General features: G+C 42.5%; 1 protein-coding gene across 1 annotated transcript in view; it reads left to right on the top strand.

Annotated features, from left to right (window-relative positions):
* The window catches only part of LOC306905107 (brain-enriched guanylate kinase-associated protein), a 75,077-nt gene extending 54,141 nt beyond the window's left edge, over positions 1 to 20,936 (top strand). Inside the window, exons 6-9 of the mRNA XM_079475501.1 lie at positions 9,631 to 9,697; positions 10,292 to 10,399; positions 10,507 to 10,587; positions 19,053 to 20,936. Coding sequence (XP_079331627.1) covers positions 9,631 to 9,697; positions 10,292 to 10,399; positions 10,507 to 10,587; positions 19,053 to 20,435 — 1,639 coding nt within the window. The 3' untranslated portion in view covers positions 20,436 to 20,936. The remainder of the gene's footprint in view (positions 1 to 9,630; positions 9,698 to 10,291; positions 10,400 to 10,506; positions 10,588 to 19,052) is intronic.
* The last annotated feature ends 973 nt before the right edge of the window (positions 20,937 to 21,909 follow it).

Genomic DNA, 21,909 nt, shown 5'->3' with positions numbered 1-21,909 from the left:
ATTAATAACAAAAGGAAAAAATATGAGTGGGAGAGTTTGGAGAGTGTCTGGAGCCGTCAATGCGGTGGGATCTGAAAGTCGCACTGTAAATGACCTTAAAAAGAAATGGTCTGATATTAAGGTGGACGTTAAACGGAGGACAGCTGCGCACCGACAAAGTGTGGGCAGAACAGGCAGTGGTAAAGGGGTCGATGAACTAACACCCTTTGAGCAGAGAGTTGCCTCAATTATGGGTGACACTTTACTCTCTGTAGTGGTATCTGCTGCTGTGGGAGACTCCGATTTACAACAGGACTGCCACGAAGGTAACAATTTATCGTTTGTATTTACTTTGGTACATATAGCGTACCTAGTTCATTATCAAATGCATGCAATGTAGTACACAAGAGATTTTACGTATCCATTGCATTTATGGCAAATGCGTGTGCCCTTTAAAAATGGAACAGACTCAAATCAAAGTTAACATGTGCCTGTGTTTATTTAGACTCATATGGTGCAACAGCAGAAACATCCACTGGCACGCACTCGGAATCCGCCCCTTCTGAGCAGCCAGCGCCCACTGTGCCCAGCGTTTCCAGTGCTCCCACCAGTGCTGACACCCGTCCGTCTGGCCGCGTCTTGACGCATGCTGTTTTGGAGTCACAACAGCAAATCGTAATGGCCATCAGAGAAATTAACAGTCACATCCCTCCAGTCCTGTCAAGGCAGCGCCACCACGATTTCAGCTGCCCATTTGCCCACTCTACAACTTGTGGGTTGGTGAGGGGGGTTAAAGCCACGTCTTTAGTGGATAACCGCGGTCTCCTGAGGGGTTATTCAATTATTAAATGCAAAAAAATATATATAATATACAATTAGATAAAGCATAACTTTAAATGCATCACTTACCAAGAATCCACCCATCACGCACCCTGCCAGTTTGGAGCCTCATCCCAACCCTGCTGTTTGTAAGGATGTATGAATCATGGTTTGACTCAGGCCACCTTGCCACAATATTTGTTAGGCGCATTTGTGCAGCACATATTATCTGCACATTTCTTGAATGGAAATGTTTCCGATTCACATATGCAAATTCTTCTTGAGATGGCGCCTTTATAGCAATGTGTGTGCAGTCGATCGCTCCGATTACATTAGGGAAACCGGCTATCGCTGCAAATTGCGTTTTAATGTTTGGCTGGTCAACTGCATCATATGGGAACCTTATATACCTGGTAGACATGCGGATGATCCCGTCCCATACCGCTGGCATTGCGCGGCTCAAAGACGACTGGCTTATTCCTGAGTGGTCTGCCAGTTCCCCTTGGGAGAGAACCAGTTGCCAGGAAACCAAGTGTTGTCAGCACCTGCAATCTTTTGAAACATTGATTAAGAGATCTCGAATGCAAAATCAGCAGGGTTTTCGGTTGTGTTTACATAATGCCACTGACTAGGATTCAGGATTTCCCTTATAAGCTCTACTCAATTTGAAATCTGCATCTCCATGAAGTTGGTCAGCAGCAGGAAGCATGAAGTGCTCTAAAACTTCCTGGTATACGGCTGTGTTGACCTTGGACCTCAGAAAACACAGTGGACCAATATCAGCAGATGACATTGTAACAGTGTTAGCTATAATTCATGTAATATTCCGTAAACCCTCCTGGGGGCGCTTGAGCGCTAAAGCTCCTTTGATTTAAACTGGAAATAGGGTAGAGGAAGTCAGTAGTGTTTGGAAGAGGGAAGCATGGTGTTTCCCTAGCACCTCCAGCAAAAACATATTGGGACTCCGGATTGAGAAACTTGGTTTCCAGGTCAGTCTTGTAAATTTTTGCTTTTCCTTTTGTTGCGTATTTGTTTATTAATGTATAGGCTCTCTAGCTAATGCTAGACTTCTGTTCCTTTTTGTAGATGGACTCTTTATAGGTGACCTTGTATTATGGTGTAAGGAGTCTGTACAATTTACTAAAACCCCACCTTTTGGATTTTAGGTTTGCCTGAAAGAGAAGGTTTTCATCCCTTAATCCTTATGGATTAATAAACGTCCGGAGTATAAGGATTTGACTCCATGGATCGTAATTTTGTGGACTATTTGGGTTTTTGAAGGTTAAGGTTGCTAGCCATTGTATCATCATTATCATCATTAACATCATTGACAATTGACTTTCATTGTAGTGAGTCCATACTTGACCAAGGATTCTACAACCGTAACTGATGATAAAAGTTTCTTTAATGTTATTGTCATTTCATTGTTTTTTTGCCTAAAGATTTACTTTGCAGAATTGCTATATTCCTTTTTACTTACTGTACTGGGTTAATTCAAAGTATTTTTCATTTTCATATTCATGCTTTGTTCAGTTTATGATTTCTGATCTACCGAAAGCAAACAACTTGTATAAAAAGATATAAACTTTTCATTTTGGTTTTTATTGTTTGTGACAACACACTGGGAAATACACTTAGATAGGTGTTAGCAGCGTTAAGTAAATTGTTGGTGGGCCCCTCCTTTATTTCAGATATGTATAGCTGTGGTCGTTTATGTGGACAGTGGTTATAACATGGCACCCCAAACCATCACTGACAGTGGAAACTTTACACTGGACCTCAAGCAACATGGATTGTGTGCCTCTCCTCTCTTCCTTCATACTCTGGGACCCTGAGGAAAAGCTAAATTAATTTCATCAGAGAACATAACTTTGGACCACTCAGCAGCAGTCCAGTCCTTTTTGTCTTTAGCCCAGGCGAGATGCTTCTGACACTGTCTGAAACAGCTGAAACCCATGTCTTGCATACGTCTGTGCGTAGTTGTTCTTGAAGCACTGACTCCAGCTGCAGTCCACTCTTTGTTAATCTCCCCCACAGTTTAGAATGTTCACAATATTCAAGTTTTCTGAGATAGTGAGATCATCAAACTTTAAAGAAATAAACATTTGAAATATGAAATACACGTGCACTGATGGACACCCTTATGCTTGAACATGGTGTTTGTTATAGACAAACTGTGACTAGCACAGAAGTCCAATAACTGAACACCGCTCGGGTTCAGATCAGGGGGGCCGTTCCTCCCTTTGTGGTCGTTTCATCTGACCTGCGACCATATGTTTTGGACACTCGGGTTAAGAGAGAGGCGGAGCTGTCAACTGATCACCACCTGGTGGTGAGTTGGATCCGATGGCAGGAGAGGAAGCTGGACAGACTCGGCAGACCCAAACGTACTGTAAGGGTCTGCTGGGAACGCCTGGCCGAGTCTCCTGTCAGAGAGATCTTTAACTCCCACCTCCGGCAGAGCTTCAACCAGATCCCGAGGTAGGCTGGAGACATTGAGTCCGAGTGGACCATGTTCTCCGCCTCCATCGTCGAAGCGGCCACTCGGAGCTGTGGCCGTAAGGTCCCCGAACCCGGTGGTGGACACCGGAAGTAAGGGAAATCGTCAAGCTGTCTTATCGGGCCTTGTTGGCTTGTGGGACTCCTGAGGCAGCTGACGGGTACCGGCAGGCCAAGCGGACTGCTGCCCGGGTGGTTGTGGAGGCAAAAACTCGGGCCTGAGAGGAGTTTGGTGAGGCCATGGAGAAGGACTATCGACTGAATTTCGTTTTGTATAAATTGTATCTTAATTTTAATAAATTTTTAATCAAACAATTGCCTCGATTTAATAAATAAGCAAACCAAGCATGTCGGGTGTGAATTGAAGAGAAAGTTATGATAGGCTATTTGGGAGGTTTTTTTTGTGGCTTAAAAGCAATGTGCTATATTGTTTAAAAACAATAAACATGACGTGACTTATAGTGCTGAATTACAGAGCTGGTATAAACATATCAAACAACATCACTGTGATCAGACCAGACGCTTTCTTTCTTTTTTTTTACCTGTCATTATTGTTGTGTGTTTATGTTATTGAGAGGAAAGCACTCAACACATATTTAGGTTATAACGTGGTGTTATATACGAAATACGTTTCCACTTGTCTAGTTCAGGGTGCTTGCAGGAAAAGTTCTCAAAGTGATCATAGCTAAAAGCTGCTCAGGAATATTTTTCTCATTAGAACCATATTGTAATGCAATGAAACATTCAAACTGCTTTATAATGGTTAAATAATAGTTTATTAGCCTACTTATTTTGTAGTTTAAATTAAATCTACTGTCAAAACTGAGCTAAGCCTATATAACATAGGCTATGGCTACCGAGCCAGGAACATATCATTCACAAAAAGGCAACATTGTGATGCATAGGGAAGATCAATTAGAGAGCACGTAGCTCTAACAAAATAAAAATAAAATAAAACACAACACAACATTCTATTCAGTGAACATTTAAAGTAATGACATGTTAACTGAACAAATATTTAGGCCCTGCCTGAACAAGAGGCTGAGGTCAACCCCCACATAGCCTACACGTTTAGCTTTCTAAAAAAGTTACTTTATTTGAGCTCAGAGGCTCAAAGTACTTCGTCTCATCGTGCTATCAGGCCACGGCCCAAGTGTAAAGATAACCATGGCCAATATAACTATATCTTACCTGGCTACACAAGGCAGAGTCGCCTGGGTTTTGAATGAAAGATGCTTATGATCTCGTCATAATCCAGTGTTTCTGTCAGTTCTCTTTCGAAAGATAACTGTGTCAAATTGTTCAAGCGTTCAGTCACCATTGCTGCTCTCAAGCTAGTGTTGATCATGTGAGTAACGGAGAAAAGTCTTTCAACATTGCAGGACGTCATTGGTAGTGTGATGATGGCCCTTAACAGATGATTAATTCCGGGGAAAATATCAGCAGCGCAGGCATCCAACAATTCAATTAGTGAGGGCATTTTTTCTTTGTCAGCTTTGCCCTTGATGAATTGGGTAAAAAAGGCAAATTCCACATCATAGACTGTTATCCTATACAAGCTGCAAAGAGATTTGATCAGTTTGTGTGTGCCAAAAGTGGTGGATCCTGGGATGAGGGCAGCTGAAGCTCCCATTATTTCGTAGGTGTTGTCTTTAAATCGCCTGTTCAATTCAGCCATCTCGTTATCCAGAATACAGTTCCAAAGTGCTCTCAGATCACCATTATTCTTGATAGCGGATGTTTTTCCCAATGTTGTGGTGACAATAGACTGACTAAACTTTGCAGGAAGCTTTCACTCACGAGACATTATCAGATCCCAGCATGCTATCTCGTACTTATCCATCAACTCCTCCGTCAATCTGAGAACTTTGTCAAAGTCACCATCTGAATCATCTCGAAAAGTGGCAAGGGTGGCTTTCAATGTTTCAATTAAGGAGATGCAGTTTGTCACGCAGATTGCCGGACTTTGCAGCCCCTTTGTGGCAAAATCGCTGCACTGAAACAACTTACAAAACACAACAAGCATAAAAATCAACTTTTTTGTTTGCATCTGTTGTAATAGGTTATCTGCATCCAGTTTTGTCTGTCCGCTTGTCTCAGAATACTCAGCAAGAGTTTCAAGTAACACGTCTAGCATTTCTAAAACTTTATGAACAGATCCCGATTTAGATCTCCACCTTGTGTCACATGAACTTTCCCGTTCCTTGCATGGGCGTTCTGGATGCATTTCGTTCTGAAGTTCCACAAACTGAGCGTGCCTCTGGGCCCCAGTGAAGAAGTTGAGTATCTGATTGATTACAGTAAAAAAAGTACTGACGTGTCCAGATGATTCCGCAGCAGCACAAAGAACAAAATTCAGTCAGTTGGAATTGCAGTGTACATACACAGCTTTGGGAAATGTCTCTTTCAAGATAGAAAAGGTCAAGTCTGTGCCCAGACACAACCTATGCCCCATCAAAACAGAACCTGACACAGAGAGAAGTGTCCAGACCAAGTGGTTCTAGAATTTCAAGGATCTTCTGCGATATTCCTTGAGCAGACAAGTCAGCTGTTTTGAACAAAGGCAAGCGCTTTTTCTTTGATTGTCCCACTATGGATAAATTGAATACAGACAGCAACTAGCTTGTGTTTCGAAACATCTTTAAACTCATCTGCAAGTATGGCAAAATATGTAGGCTGTTCTTGCATCTCCGTTTTTATCTTTCTGAGTAGAAGTGGAGCGGCAGCCTCAAGCAGCTTGTTCTAAATGTGGTGGGACATAAGTGTAGCATTTCGTGGAAGTTCAACAAGTTTTTTTATTTATTTCTGGGTCGTACTTAGATATAACTCGAATAGCTCCAAAATATTCCCCTTGTTTAACGCTTCCTGATTTTCCTCGTGCCCTCTCAGGGTTATCTACATTTTGGTACACTGCAACACAACATCCAGCATAACTTTGACGTGCTGTCAATTACGTTCAATGAGCGAAATGGGATCTCTGTGCATCTGATTTAATACTGTACCGCTGCCTTGGTGCCCATGACTTTGTTTGTAGGAGAGTAATTTTCAAGTGCTGAAGCATGTAGCTTGCTATACTGTTGCTTCTCACAGACCTGGCTTATACGTTTCCAATTTTTTAAACCCTCTTTAGTAAATGTCCCCTCAGTGTGCTGTTCAGGAAAGTGCCGACAGGCTTTACAAAAAATCTGGTCTTTCGACTGGCTATATTCAATCCAGTTGAACCTTTCATACCATACCACTTGGCGTTGAAGCTTCGATATTTTCCATCAATTATGGTACTCGGGAATGCCTGTAGATGAGGTTGGATGACAGGTTCCCCCAGAGCTGACAGATCCGACAGTGCAATCAGCTGACATACATTGGCTAAACACTCAAGTGACTATGATGTTAAGATTATTTTACATATTCTTGTTGAGGAAATGAATGCATTATGCTCAGATGAAAGTCGGCTCAATGTTTGTGAATAACAAATTGGTATTAATATTCTTGACCAAAATACGTATGAAAATTGTGAAAATTGCCACACTCGTAGAGGTGGTACTCATTAGTCAAGTGACCAAGTATGAGGTCTCTAGTACTCATTCTATAGAGTGACCAGCAGTTCAAAAATGCACTTTTCAAATGGCTGTAACTTTTGAACCCAGTGATCTATAGAAAATATGCTTAGTACACGTGATTGCGCTCGTCACGCTCATCACATTCCATATTAAGACTCCCTTCCATTACATTAGCGGCTATTTTGAAAATTACAGTATTGCGTTTATTTACTACTCCTACAAATTCGGTTCAATTGTTAAGAAATGTGGCTTACATGATCTTACTGAATGAAATTTAGATTTTCGCCTTTGTTTGAAAGTTACGACTTCGCAAAGTTAACGACAATGATGTAAAAATGGATCTAAGCCTATATCTCAGACATTTTTTTATCTATCTGTACGAAACTTGGTACGCTTCATCAACACCTCGGACTGAGGGTCCGTGCCGGAAACAGGGGCACCTTAAGGATTGCCTTAAACAAACTTCTATGTTCAAAAAGACTTTCTATTATGTGACTCCATTGCATATATAATATATCAGGACTGTACCAAGTATTTTTGAAGGAGGTGGTTCTTTTTCTCAAAAAGTGGACCTTTTTTGTTGTTTCCTCCACATTTACTATTCAGTTTCAGGTATAAGGTTGAAATACATGCTCTAACTCCACTGTTTGTGTGAATGCCCCCCTCTCCATACAAATGGTCATCTGTGAAATCAGAGGAACACAACGGAATCCAGCTGCTCATTACAAATATTCAGAATAACTCCATGTTCTTTAGTAAAGGTCCATTTTGGTAAATTTTTATTTCAGGTGTTTATTAATACATTAACTAACAAACATGTACCAACATGTAGTAAACAGGGCTTGATACCGTGTCTAGTGGTTTTCCAAAATGACTTAAAAGCCCTGCTCTGCCCTCCCTGATCTGGTCTCGAATCAGCGTCCAGCCGGTATGAGACACGATTGCGCTAATGAGGACTTTAAGCATCTGTGAACAATTTTGTTTTGGGAAATTACTTTATATGACTAAACTTGACAATGGCATGCTGTGAGATCATGCGTCTAAAACATGCCCAAAATAAAAATAAATGCCTGTATGATACAATGCAAAGATTTAGAAATTTTAATTTGGTGAAATGTGGATTCGCATCAAAACGAACATTTCTTGTCAGACGTCTTACTCACTGCGTCACTGAAGTTGCTGTTTTTTTGCACTCACATCTGTTGTGCTTCCGACGCACATGATCCTAATTATTGGCAGTTGTTATTTAAAAGGACACATTTACATTTACATTTACATTTATTCATTTGGCAGACGCTTTTATCCAAAGCGACTTACAAGTAGTTTTTTTTATTTTTTTTTATACAGTGGCACATTACTGCAGAGCAATCAGGGGTAAGGTGCCTTGCTCAAGGGCCCTTCAGTCATGACCTGCAGGCACTGAGATTAGAACCAGCAACCTTCTGATCACAAGCCCAACGCTCTAACCATTAGGCCACAACTGACACATTCTCATTACAAAGAAAAAACAGACAAATGGATGGCAGACACGTAATACGCTGATACTGCTTGTTGAGTTTTATATTCTTTTTTTTCTCTTCATGTTGATTAAGAGCAGTGGTAAGAGCATTGCGTTAACAACGCAAGGTTGTGGGTTCGATCCCAGGGGATTGCAGATACCTATGTAAAATGTATAGGATAATGCTATGTAAGTCGCTTTAGATAAAAGCGTTTGCCAAATGCCTAAATGTAAATGTTGATTAAATAAAAAAGGACAAATAAACAGCCTAAATATTGCTACATTTCTTTACTGTTACTGCAGCTTAAAGAAATAATACAAATTGAATAAGATCTAAGCATATGCATTTATTATTATAATACTAGAACTTAATTTTTTTAAATAGAACATTACCTTATGTTACAAATACTTCTCAAAGGCAAAGTGGCCCTTTCATCCTGACGCAAGCTGCCACGACTCTTGTTCTTTACAGCTGCAGAATCAGTGATTGTGACACGACAGACATCACAGACCTGCAACTTTTGGATTATTCTCCTGAGACTTTGAAATCTCATGTGAATAGAGTCTGCCAGTCTGCACCTGGTTCCTCTGTCCTGCTAATTTGTTATAAAGCATTGAATGATCTAGTGCAGTGGTCCTCAACCTTTTTGAACTAAGGCCCCACCAAACCTCTCCTTTTGTGTGGCAGGCTGAAATAACGAAAGCGAATTGTTGTTTTAGTCCAAATGTTTGCATCGCTCGCTTGCATTGACCTGTTCAATTGAATTAAATTAACAAAAAGGTGCATGAATGTGCCGTCCCATTCGCCAAGATCATTGGCCTTTTCAAAAGTATAATTGAGAGACAGACAGAAAGGGATGTACCCAAGGGATGTACCGGACCTTGTAGGCTGAAGAGTTTGCATCAAAAACATGTGAAAAGCATTCTACAAAGAATGTGAGAAGACTTAAATAATGTATATTTTGTTGGTAGTTCATTTTTCAAACAGTGCACACTATAATCCACATAAGCACAATTTGAGCACATAGTTACACATCTTTGTGTCACTCTTGGAAGGGTTTTCTCTGCAACTGAGGACATAGATGAACATCATATGCCTGTCATGTTCCCTGGAAATTGTAACAGATACTGTAAAATATTGTTAAAGGTAATGAACAAAGGCTCTGGTGAGAGATTTAGTAACTGATTTAATGTGAAAAGGAAACAGGGAAAGCATTTAAGACCGTCCTGTGAGTGCTGAATATGAAGACATATTTTTTGATAATGTGTTTCCTACAGAATACAGAGCAGTTACTCAGCACTGCAGAGGATCAACCAGGACTTAGAGGACACAATTCACAGAAATGTAAGTGCACATGAATGTGTTTTTGCCTAGACAAATTACTTATTGTGTTTAGAATATAACTGCAGAAAATTTAATGAGAGTTGATTTTAACATCAATGCACAACCATTGGTGCAGCTGAGGTTAAATACATCCCATTGCAAACATATCCGCTTTTACATGACAATGTTACAGTAAATGTATTACACTAGCCAAATCTGCATCACAGTTAATGTTAATGTGAAGCTTGAAAAATAATGAACCCATCTGCCGTTGTACATTGTATGACCATGCCTCATTAGGATATTGCTTTACTCTGAATTTGTTAACTGTAAATGTTTTAGCTCACAGTTGCATCAATGATTGCCCAAGTGGTCTATTGGTACAATATAAACAGTCCTACCCTGCTCCTTATTAATATGCGGTTTAAAGACATGTGCTTATTGCAGTTTGATTGCCATAAAGATATCATGGGCATCAAGACCACATTGCCCAAATGTTGAGTTATTCACACTGTTCCTCGGTGTGAATGTGTTTGTTTTATGCTTTTACGCTAGTGGTAAACTAGGGTCTAAGAATTGTAAAGGCATTGTTAAAAACACTTTTTCTTGCACCAGACACAGCACCATGATGATGAGAAACGGGCTCTCAGCAGAGAAATTATCGTCCTTAACAATCACCTAATGGAAGCTAAGATGACCATTGAGAAACTGAGAGAGGATAATGTAAGATAAATCATTACATACATTCAATACATTATGACTTAATGGAATTCCATTGGAGCATCATTTGCCATTACCTAATGTAATTTATTTCCCACAATTCTTAATAGGACTTATATAGGAAAGACTGTAACCTAGCTGCCCACCTCTTGCAGTGCAATAAGTCTCACTACAGAGCCCAATTATCTGAGGTGAGTTAGCATGTATCAAGACTTTGCACCATTAATATATTCCCTATCAAAAGCTATTCTCGATGCTGTGTTTCAAATGCTATGGGAGAACATTCTTTGTTCGACCGGTTGTCAAACATGCCAAGAATTGGCTTTAAATAACCTCGGCAGGTGATGTGGCTAATTACCCCTGCACCTGCAGGTTATAAATATATGTAACACAGACACGTCTTCATGTTTCTTTGTCTTCAAGGACTGCTTTGTGTGTGCATGTGTGTCTTGCGTTTGTGCAAAAAAATAGGAGTTTACGATAAGAGAGTTAAACTAAAGAGTGTAATCAAATAGTTTAACCGAAGAGTTTAACCAAAGTGTTTCACCAAATAATTTAACCAAAGAAGTCTATACATATATATAAAGTTTCTAAGCAGTAACTTGTCTCTACGTTGTTCCGAGACTGACAGAATGGGGTTCCTATCGAAAACTCCACGGTGCTGCACCGCGTTACATTGAAAGACATTCAGGCCCTGAAAGACTTCCTCCGGCAGTTACAAGGCTACCATGTCCTAGTGTGGTCGCGCCACCTGATTAAACTGGCCCAGCAGATCCTGCCCTGGGTAGAGGGCAAAATTCCTGTCCCAGGGCATATGAATGTGGGATGGCCCACACATGGCCCAGACTGCATCTCTATGCATATCCTCCGATAGCTCTGCTCCCGGCAGTTCTGGCAAAGGTCCGTCAACAGGGGTCTCGCCTCTTATTGATAGCTCCACATTGGCCAACCAGAATCTGGTATTCCGACCTATTATCCCTACTCGACAACACGCCATGGGCGAACCCAGTCAGGAGGGATCTCCTGTCTCAAGCACACAGGACATTACTTACCCCCCGTCCCGAGCTTACATCACACCACACCAGCCAGTGGCGTATATCCGAACAGCTTTTCAAATGCTATGAGAGCCGCATACCAGGGGGTGAGGGATGCTATTGCTCTGGTCTATGTGGCGCGCAGTCAAGCTTCAGCTCTAGGAGTCAGAGCTCATTCAACAAGGGGGGTTTCATCTTCTACTGCCTTAGCAAGAGGTGTCCCCTTGCTGCAAGTGTGTGATGCGGCGGGCTGGTCCTCTCTGCACACATTTGTCAGATTTTATGGTCTGGATGTCCATGCTACTCCAGGCTCACGCTCACTGTGTTTGAATCGCAGCATCGAGAGTAGCTTTTGAGAGGGAACGTCTCGGGTTACTTGGCTGTAACCCTGTTCCCTGAAAAAGCTGGAACGAGATGCTGCGCCTCAATGCCGAACTGTAGGTGTGCCGGACATCCTTTCAGATAAAGTTGGAACCTGAAGACTCTTCTGTGTCATGAATATTTATAACCTGCAGGTGCGGGGGTAATTAGCTACTTCACCTGCCGAGGTAATTTAAAGCCAATTCTTGCTTCAAAACCAGTCGAACAAAGAATGTTCTCCCATAGCATTTGAAATGCAGAATGTCATTACCACTTTTTCAGGGAACATGGTTACAGCCAAGTAACCCAGAGTCACCCAAAAGAGCCCAGCACCTCCGAGCACCAGAAGCTCCACCACTGGGCAGAGTAGTCCAAAAGACGTGGATGAAATAGCCACGAGCCAGTAAACACAGAGAGTGGAACAAGTTTGGAGAGTATCCACCTGTATAATATCAAGCATGTGGAAGGGGATGTTGAGGGCCTCCTGCAAGCTACGTCAACAGTCGTCGTAAGTTATGGAGTAGTGTGGTTTGAACAGGAGGAGGAGAAGTCCGGCAAAATGCCTTACATCATGAATCGAAGAGCGGCAAACATCAATAAGCTGTGTCAAGAGCTCTGGGCCCTAACAAGATGTTCCAAGAGTGCAGAGGAGGATGAGAAACCAGCATCTCCTAAGAAGTGGTGAAAGCAGCTAGAGCCAGCTCAACTCCTGGACCGAGCGGAGTACCGTACAAGGTTAACAAATGCTGCCCAAAATTGCTGTATTGTCTCTGGAAACTGTTGCATATGATATGGCGCAGAGGGATCATTTCCAAGAAAAGAAAATTCCACAAACCATGAGCAGTTTAGATCCATCTTTTTGCTCAGTGTCTTAGGCAAGATCTTTTTCAGCATTGACATGACCAAGAATCCTGCTGACCTCTCCTCTTCTTTCTGCTAGCATCTTTCTATACCACCAAGGTAAGCAATGTACCTAACACTCTGCAGCTTTTCAAGACATTCAACTCTCTTCTTTGCTACTCTCCTCCCCCACCCAGTTCATATTTGACTGCATAATTACTGAAAAAACATCATCCCTCAACAAACAATTCTCAGCAACTCTGACCTCAGTTTACACTACCCTCACTTCAAACATTGAACTCTCTTCTTTCGCCCCATTGACTGACACTGAAGTCACCAGACTTCTCTCCAGCCACCACACCACCTGTCCCCTTGACCCAGTCCCCTCGCATCTCCTGCAGGCCATATCCAGCACACTCACACACATCATCAACACCAACATCTCGGCATCAGAACTACTCATATTTCCGGCACACCCCACGCTGTGGCACAATCTCACCATACAACATGGCAATACTACAATCAATCGTTCCAAAACAGCCAGGAACATCAGAGTCATATTTGATGAACAGCTGTCCTTCACTGCAATTGCACACATTGCAAAGACAAAGCAGTCTTGCCGATATGCCTTAATCAACATCAGAAAGGTTAGACTATCTCACTGAGCATGCGGCACAACTCCTTGTTCAGGCCCTTGTGATTTCAAGGTTGGACTACTGCATTGTTGTCCTTGCTGGTCTTCCTGCAAAAGCTATTATACCACTTGCACCTGGTGGAAAAATCTCTCACAACATTCAAAGAACTACTTCAATCCCAAAAAACACTAAACCTCTCTCTTTCTCTCAACAGGTATTGGTCTGGCTTTCGTTAAAACTAGTAACTTTGAATAAGCATTATTTTATTATTGCTCCTGTATTACATTTCGCTTATTGCTCCCTGAACCTCTGTTAGTCTCTTTGTATAAAAGCGTCTGCTAAATGACAATGCAAATGTAAATTTAAATTGTATCTCGACGGCTGACCGAATTTCTGCTAAAGAACAACTATATTGATACGTCAGTGCAGAAGGGACTCCAGGGATACCAGGTTGCCTGGAACATACAGGAGAATTTACGCAGTTGATAAGGCACCCGAAGGGAAATGAGATCTGGTTGTGCTATGGCTAGACCTGGCAAACACTTACGGTTCAATACCACACAAGTTTGTAGACAACGATGAATAGTTCCTAGCAAGGTTAAGGACCTCATTTTGGACTATTGTAACAACTTCAGATAGAGAGTAGCATCTGGGCCTGTGACATAAAGTTGGCACCAACTGGTGAAGGGCATTATCAGCGGGTGCACAATATCAGTCACTCTTTTCGCCCTCGCTTTGAACATTCTAATGAAGGCTGCAGAGGTGGAGTGCAGAGGCCCTTCAGCAAGGTCTGCTGTAAAGCTGCCCACCATTAGAGCCTACATGGATGACCTCACTGTCTCTACATCCTCCATACCAGAAAGAAGATGGATACTTCAAGATTTGGAGATGCTCATCAAGAAGGCGAGAATGAGTTTAAAGCCCACAAAATCTGGATCACTAGTTGTGGTGAGTGGCAGGGTGTCCAACAAGTTCCACTTCAACCTAGATGGCCCCATAATCCATCCAAGGTAATCCATTACTAAGATCTTGGGAAATCTCCTTGACCAGAGCCTTAGAGACGTGGCAGCTGTCAAGTCATCCATTAATAAGTAAGAGAGCTGTCTCTGCAGAGCGTTACCAGTCCTGACCAGGGAGATCCTGACCAGGGAGTTTACCATCACCTAAGTACAGCAAAGCTCAGGGCAAGGAGAGAAGGTGGATTGTTCAGGAGGAGGTGAGAGCAGCTGTGGGAGAAATTTGATCAAGCAGAATGGCATGTATGAGACAGCAGGAGGCTTGGATGAGATGGGACACTGCAATGGAGCATTAAGCTTTCCTGGAGTGACATCTGGCAGGCAGAGCCCCTGTGCATACAATTCCTGATCCAAGCCCTGGATAAAAGTGCATAAAATTCCTGACACCCTTCTCAGCCCGGCAAATGTCCAACTTTGGGGAAAGGCTGATCCACCCTCCTGTCCCCCTTGCTCTAGGAAAGGAACTCTCGAGCACATCCTGACCAGCTGCCCAAAGGCCCTAGGGGGTGGCCGATGCCGCTGGCGACACGACCGGGTGCTGAAGGTAGTGGCGGATTGTATATCCTCAACCATAACAAAGTGCAGGCACCACCACCCCTCCAGAAAGCATATGTCAGCCATAAAGGCAGGAGAGAATCCCAAACTACAGCAGAGAGTTGCTTAATGTCTTCTTACAACATCACAGGACTAGCAGCTGATGGTCAACCTAGGCAGACAACTCGAGTTCTGGAACACACCGTAATGACATAATAGCGACCAGACATAATCATTCTGTCAGAGGGCAAAAAACAGCTTGCCCTGATTTTTTTATTTTGCCTTGTTGTGCAAGCACTGTCGAGCTTGTGCAGAGGCTGCAACTTTTGCCAGAAGGGAACTGGAATCCCCTGGTTAGGCCTGGTTTCCCTCTGAGGTTTTTTTCTCCTCCAATGGAGTTTTGGGTTCCTCGCTACCGTTTGCCTACTGTCTTGCATTGTTTGCCTGGCCGGGGGGGCTGCTAGAATTTTATAGTCTTATTTAATTAACACTGCATATAGGAATCTATTGTGTGTCTGATATTTGACCTGTGTTTTGACTTGCATAACCTTTTATGTTTTACTTAATGTCAATGTTTCTTGTACAGCTGCTTTGTAACGATGACAATTTTAAAAAGCGCTATATAAATAAAGCTGACTTGACTTGATTAAATTGACTGTGCCCTGGGAAAAACAGTTGGAAGAAGCATCTGAAAGAAAGAATGCTAAGTACCATGGACTATTGAAAGAATTCAGGAGGCAGGGATGGAGAAGTAGGAGTAGTATGCAGAGGTTTTGCTGGGTGCTCTCTCTACAGAGCCTACAGAGAACATCCACCAGGGCTGCAACAGAAGCAGCAGAGATATATCTGTGTATAAAGAGAGGGGAATGAATTGACTGGCCAGTCAACTATTACCATAGTTTCCCTGAGAGCAAAAAAAAAAAGGCAACTGAAGTAGAAAAAGTATATCAATGTTAAAGAAATTCAACCATTACAAATGCCACTCAAAGTAGATATTGTCACAGCTAACCATGAGGAGACAAAGGCTAACATGCACATGGAAGTATATTTCACAGTCAATATTCCACAAACAGGTAAATACTCTACACACAGGAATCTAAACAGGTGAGTAATCCAAAACAGGTAAACACACAAAAACAAGGAACGGGTTACACCATGGGAAACAACAACTAGACCTGACAATCAGGTAGAGCCGGTGTAATCAGCATGGCTGTCTGGGTTCAAGGAACTATGGGAAGTGGAGTCCAGGGGCGGGATCAAAAGTTTCTTTGGAGGGAAGTGGAATGGATCAATGAAGGGTAAAATGACACATGAAATGATGGTGAGATGCGATAGTGGTGGTTGATTTGACGTTCAATGTGAATGGGACCAATGAATTGTGACAGAGCTGCCACAGATGGATGTCCTGGGTTGAGAGACAGATATTTTACTCGGGCTGGAAATTAATTGTGGGCCCCGATTTGACATCACATCCTCAGGGACTCCAAAATGATGAAATACCAGATTTAAAGGGGCCTCTGCGGTGGGAAGCGCCGCAGAGAGATGAGCTTACAAGGATTTGCAGATTGGCAAGGAAGAAGATTTGTTCCTCAGGACCTCCCGGCTGAGCTGGCTGATTCAAAGAAGCTTCTCGTATCTGTTCCTCCGGAGTCGATTGAATGGGTTTTCCAGTATGGGGTCGGGATCTATGGTCTATGGTTCAGGTGAGTAAACAGGGGAGAGGGAATATGCTTTAACATTATGAGGGCCCAGGCAGTAGGTTACTGAGTAGCAAAACTGAGTGAAAAACTGTGAAAATCAAGCCTGCCGTGAGTCGAGAAGCTTGGCTTCTCACAGGTACACTAGGTTTCGACTTTATAGGTTTACAACAGTGACTAGGTGGTAAAGCCCCTCCAACCAGAGATGCCACGCCTCTAGTGCCATCTGATGGCAGGAAGCTCTCGGCAGATGTCGTAGTGGAGCTACACAGGGTAGGTGTTTCCTAGAGCTGCTGGTGTCCAGGACAGAGATGTGGGCAGGTTATGGAGCAGAGAGGTGAGTGTTGGGGCTATGGTGCTGAACTTGGCGATGAAAACACAGAAATCTTTGGAGGTCTCGCATTGATTTGGGTTGTGGCAAGACTCTTACTGTTTCCACCTTCCTCTGGTCCATCTGCACTGACTCGCTGGAATTGGCACTTTGCCAGTTTCAGGATTGTTGAGTAGAAGACGATGTTGTCAATTTGATTATGACAAAAGTCCTGGAAGATCTCATTCATAAAAAGATATTTGGAGCGTACTCACCGTTGATTGCAGGGCCAGTTCTAAACATTAGGAGGCACTTGGGAAAAAAAATTAAGGGCCCCCCACAGCACCTCGCCCCTCCACCTTTCACTGTAAAAATTACGCTTTTAGAACAATTTTAGTTGTTAAAGTAAATGATCTAATTAAAAGTCAGTTTCAATAACATTTAATTGTTCATCCCTCATGTGAGTGTGTGCACTACAGTATATATTTTGTCTCTTGTGTGAATGAGAGTGTATCTATTCACTTCACTGTTCTTGATACCTTTTCTATTATATAAATTTTATGAATTGCTTATAGTTAACTTGCTTTCATGCACAGCTACTTTGTAACAATGAAAATTGTAAAAATTGTTATATAAATAAAAGTTTTAAAAGAATTAAATTTATTGTTGCAGTAATTTTACATTAACACAGGCACCACATTTTGGATGAGTGTTTCTTACTTTATATATGTAAAATGAAAAAAAGCAAGCACCATCATGAATAATTGACTAAGTTTTAATTTTTGCAGTTCGTTATATTCATACATATAGAGACTGGACCAATGGACTAATGTAAATTAAATGAAACCTGCTTCTTCACTGTATGGATTAAATAAACACACTAGTTTAAAATAAAAATAGAGAATTTAGTCAAGAGCAGTTAGTGATTTAGTATATTGTTGTTCCATTAACATTGACGAACAAAAACAGCAGCAGGTTTTTAGACTACTTTCACTTTCAATCACTGATCTGATATGCTAATATATGTAGCAACGTGGCCTACTGATATAGCGACTACGCCACCCTAGTACAATTGGGGACAAAAAATATGAATAATAAGAACACAGAAGTCTGATCCACTGAACAAGGAAGCGCAAGTCACTGTACAAAAACAGCTTATTTAAGCAAAAATAATTTTGCCAAAATCTTTTAAAAACTCACAGAATGAACATCAACACTTTATCAAAACATAAATCACAAAAAAAGAAAAGGAGGCTGGGGCTTTGAAAAATGACACCAATTATACAAAGGAAAAGAAACCCAATTTAAGATCAGTAGCAGCACAGCAAACGTGACACAGCTAATCAGAACTGAAACCAGTCAGAACATTAAGACAACTTAATCCCACTGAAACCAGCAGCGCAGCTCAGAGCAGCCGTTCTAGAAGACACTGCTTTGTAATACTCAGAACCATGTTCCCCAAGCTCATACAATAGCTTATGTGGCATTTACAACAGTCAGATCCACCTCTGCGTGTCAGAGATTTTGCCTTGTAATGTTTTAATTTTGGCCACTAGAGGTCCCCCTAGGACTCATGTCTACACAAGTGCCTTTTGGTAATCTGCGTTATTGTTTTCACCTGTGTCTCATTTTGTTTTATGTATTTAAGCTGGTCTGCTACTCTGCATCCTTGCTTGGTTATTGTTGTTCCTTAGCCTGTGACTGCCATAAGTCTGCTATTGTCCCAAGGAACTTTATTTTGTGTTTTTGGATTGTTCCAGAATAATTTTTTTGATGTTATTAGAACCTGTTCCTGAGTTTCTGTTTTTGTGAGTAACGGGAAGAAAGTCTTATTTTTAACAAACTTATTTTTTTATTCTATCTGAGCGTCTGACTATTGGGTTCATACCCCTTTTTAAGATCTGTGGTCCATTGGTGGAATCTAGGAATTTTGTGCCAAAGACCCGAGCTCTGACACTGTGACCCAGAGAACAAAGCCAAACTTCCCAGCATTACATAGTAAAAACATATTTATAGCAATTTGTATCCACAGCATTCTTTTGGTAATAAACAAAAGTTACAGGCTGTCTGCTGCTAAACATTCTCTTATATCTTGCTTACTTTTTCTAGAGATTGTGACCTATGCAATTATTACACTCTCATCTCTGTCATATGGATTTCAATACCAGTAAGGCTTTTTCCACTTTACCCTAAATTTCTTTATCTCTCTCTGTGTCCCACTTTATCTCAGTTGCCTGCAGAATTTCAGGAGCGTGTAAGCTTGCACATGGAGGGTGCCGCCCTTTGCCACTCCCCATATGCTGACACAGTGCCTGCTTCTATCATTGCCAAGGTCCTAGAAAAACCAGACGAGGTTTGCACCATTCAAGCCTCTCGTTCACCTAGCCCACAACCCCAGGAACGTCAGGGCTTTCTTGTGGGCACAAGCCTTGTAGGTAGCACTGAGCGTCTTGGTCTCCGAGCCACATACAAATCTGACCTGTACAACAGTGACACAGCACTTTATTGCCCTGATGAACGAAGGCGAGAGCGCAGACCTAGCATGGACCTCCACGGGCAGCGGAAGGTCTATGAACCCCAGAACTCCACCGATAGCAATCCAGAAGAGGGTTCCATTTCCATGCAGCCTAGTTTTTCACAGGACCACTTCCAAAAGTTTACCACCTCTCTGGGAGGTGGCTCCAGCTCCTACTCCAGCTTTAGTGGAGGAGGGTCAGAAGATAAGGGTCAGGATCCTCCTAGTAGTGCTGCATCCTCTCCACATCACCATGCCCTTTACATGGAATGGAGGGATGGTGTTGAATATGAGCACAAAAGCGACTCCTCCTGGGAGAGGGAGAGTCCAAGTGCCTTTACTAAGGCCCATACTTTTCAACCACCTGAGTCCAGCCATCATCAGAATGGTAGCTCACCCATCTACAGCAGAACCATGTCCTCCTGTTATAGTGAACCCTATGAGCCCCTTCCACCTTCAACCTCACCCAGTATCACCTATGGTGACAGTCGTCGTGGAAGTGCTTTTGCTCCTGAGGAAGAAGAGCTGATTGGTCGATGGAGGCAACTGAGTGTGGAGGACCTGAGTGCTCACACATACCGAAGTCCAGGGCGAGCCTCACCCTACAGCTTCTCTGAGCAACACTTCTCTGTCAGGCCCGCTAAAATCCGTCTTGGTCCTCTCTACAGTAGCTTCCAGGAGGGTACTGATGTATACCATCAAGCAGGGGTTCTAGACCCTTTCTCCAGCCCCAGTCCTGAGTGCAGTCCAAGTCTACGTCAACAACAAAGTCAGTCTCACCTGTACCACTCCAAGGAGGACAGCCAAGAGTCTGAGCACAGTCTCTATAGCCCAAAAGAAGGTGGAGTAGCAGCTGGAGGCCAGACAACTGAGTATGTTGACGAAAGTCCCAACAGCTCAAATGAGTCGCTGGACCGTGGATCTCTGGAGATGGCTGCTGACCTCCAGCATTATCAATCTGAGAGGCGTAGTGTGTCCCCTCAGGGAACCACCCCACCATCTCCTCCACAACAACCGTACCAAAAATTTGGCACACTAGGACTGTCACGTAAGGACAGTCTCACCAAGGCACAGCTCTATGGTACATTACTAAACTAAAACCAAATATTGTGGTTACCCATCTTGTAAGTAGCTTTTGAACGTGAAGCTACAGTAAGAGCAAAATGCAATTTGGAATGTTAAGTATTTTCATTTTATTAGCTCTCTTTTCTTTTTAGTGTTATAGTATTTTCTAAAAATGGAACCTGATCTGGTCACATTTTTACAGTTAATATGGAGCTCTAACTTTTAGTACTATTGGCCTGTTTTGAATGTTTATTAATGGTCCTGTACGATTTGTGAGATGGTAATTTAAGTGCATAAGATAAATGGATTTGAATGGAGACATCGCACGATTTTGAGAGATGCTATTTTTTTTTATTAATGGCTTTGTAGGCTCATAAGATTTTGTGCAATGAATGATCAGTACATGCTATATTAAATAAAATGTTAATTTTAACCAGAAATTTATTTTTTATTATAGAATTTATCAATAGCTGTGTTTATTGTTAATTATGCTTTGTCTATAACTGTTTAATAAAAGTAACTTTATGAGGTGACAAATATACAGAATAGTAAATAATATACAGTTTTGTTTTCAATTGCTAACAAGCTTTCACCAATACTTCAGTTCACCATGTACGTTCACTATACTCTTAACACAGTAACACAGCTACATCACACAATTAGCCAAATAGTAAAAGTTCTGCCCAAAACAACATTTTGAACCGGCGACAAAGGGCAGCCTTGCCGGAGTCCGACATGCACTGGGAACAAGTCTGGGAACAAGTTACTGCCGGCAATGCGAACCAAGCTCCTGCTTCGGTCGTACAGGGACCTGACAGCCCTTAGCAAAGGACCACCGACCCCATACTCCCAAAGAACCCTCCACAGGATGCCGCGAGGGACACAGTTGAATACCTTCTCCAAATCCACAAAACACATGTGGATTGGTTGGGCAAACTCCCATGAACCCTCCAGCACTCTGTAGAGGGCGTAGAGCTGGTCCAAGGTTCCACGGCCCGGACGAAAACCACACTGTTCCTCCTGAATCCGAGGTTCTACTATCGGCCATATTCTCCTTTCCAGTATCCTGGCATAGACTTTCCCGGGGAGGTGAGAAGTGTGGTCCCCCTGTAGTTGAACCACCCTTCTTAAAAAGAGAGACCGACACCCCGTTCTGCCATCCCAGAGGAACTGTCCCCGACGGCCACGCGATGCTGCAGAGGCGTGTCAGCCAAGACAGCCCCACAACATCCAGAGACTTGAGGTACTCAGGGCGAATCTCATACACCCCCGGAGCCTTGCCACCGAGGAGTTTCTTGACTGCCTCAGTGACTTCGGCTTAGGTGATGGACGAGTCCACCTCTAAGCCCTCGGCCTCTGCTTCCTCAGTGAAAGACGTGACGGTGGGATTGAGGAGATCCTCGAAGTACTCCTTCCACCGTCCGACGACATCCCCTGTTGAGGTCAACAGCTTCCCACCTCCACTGTAAACAGCGTTGGTAGGGCACTGTTTCCCTCTCCTGAGGCG

This window comes from Barbatula barbatula (genome assembly GCF_947034865.1).
Source record: "Barbatula barbatula genome assembly, chromosome: 15".
Classification (NCBI taxonomy): domain Eukaryota; kingdom Metazoa; phylum Chordata; class Actinopteri; order Cypriniformes; family Nemacheilidae; genus Barbatula; species Barbatula barbatula.
This window is presented reverse-complemented; position numbering and strand designations above follow the sequence as displayed.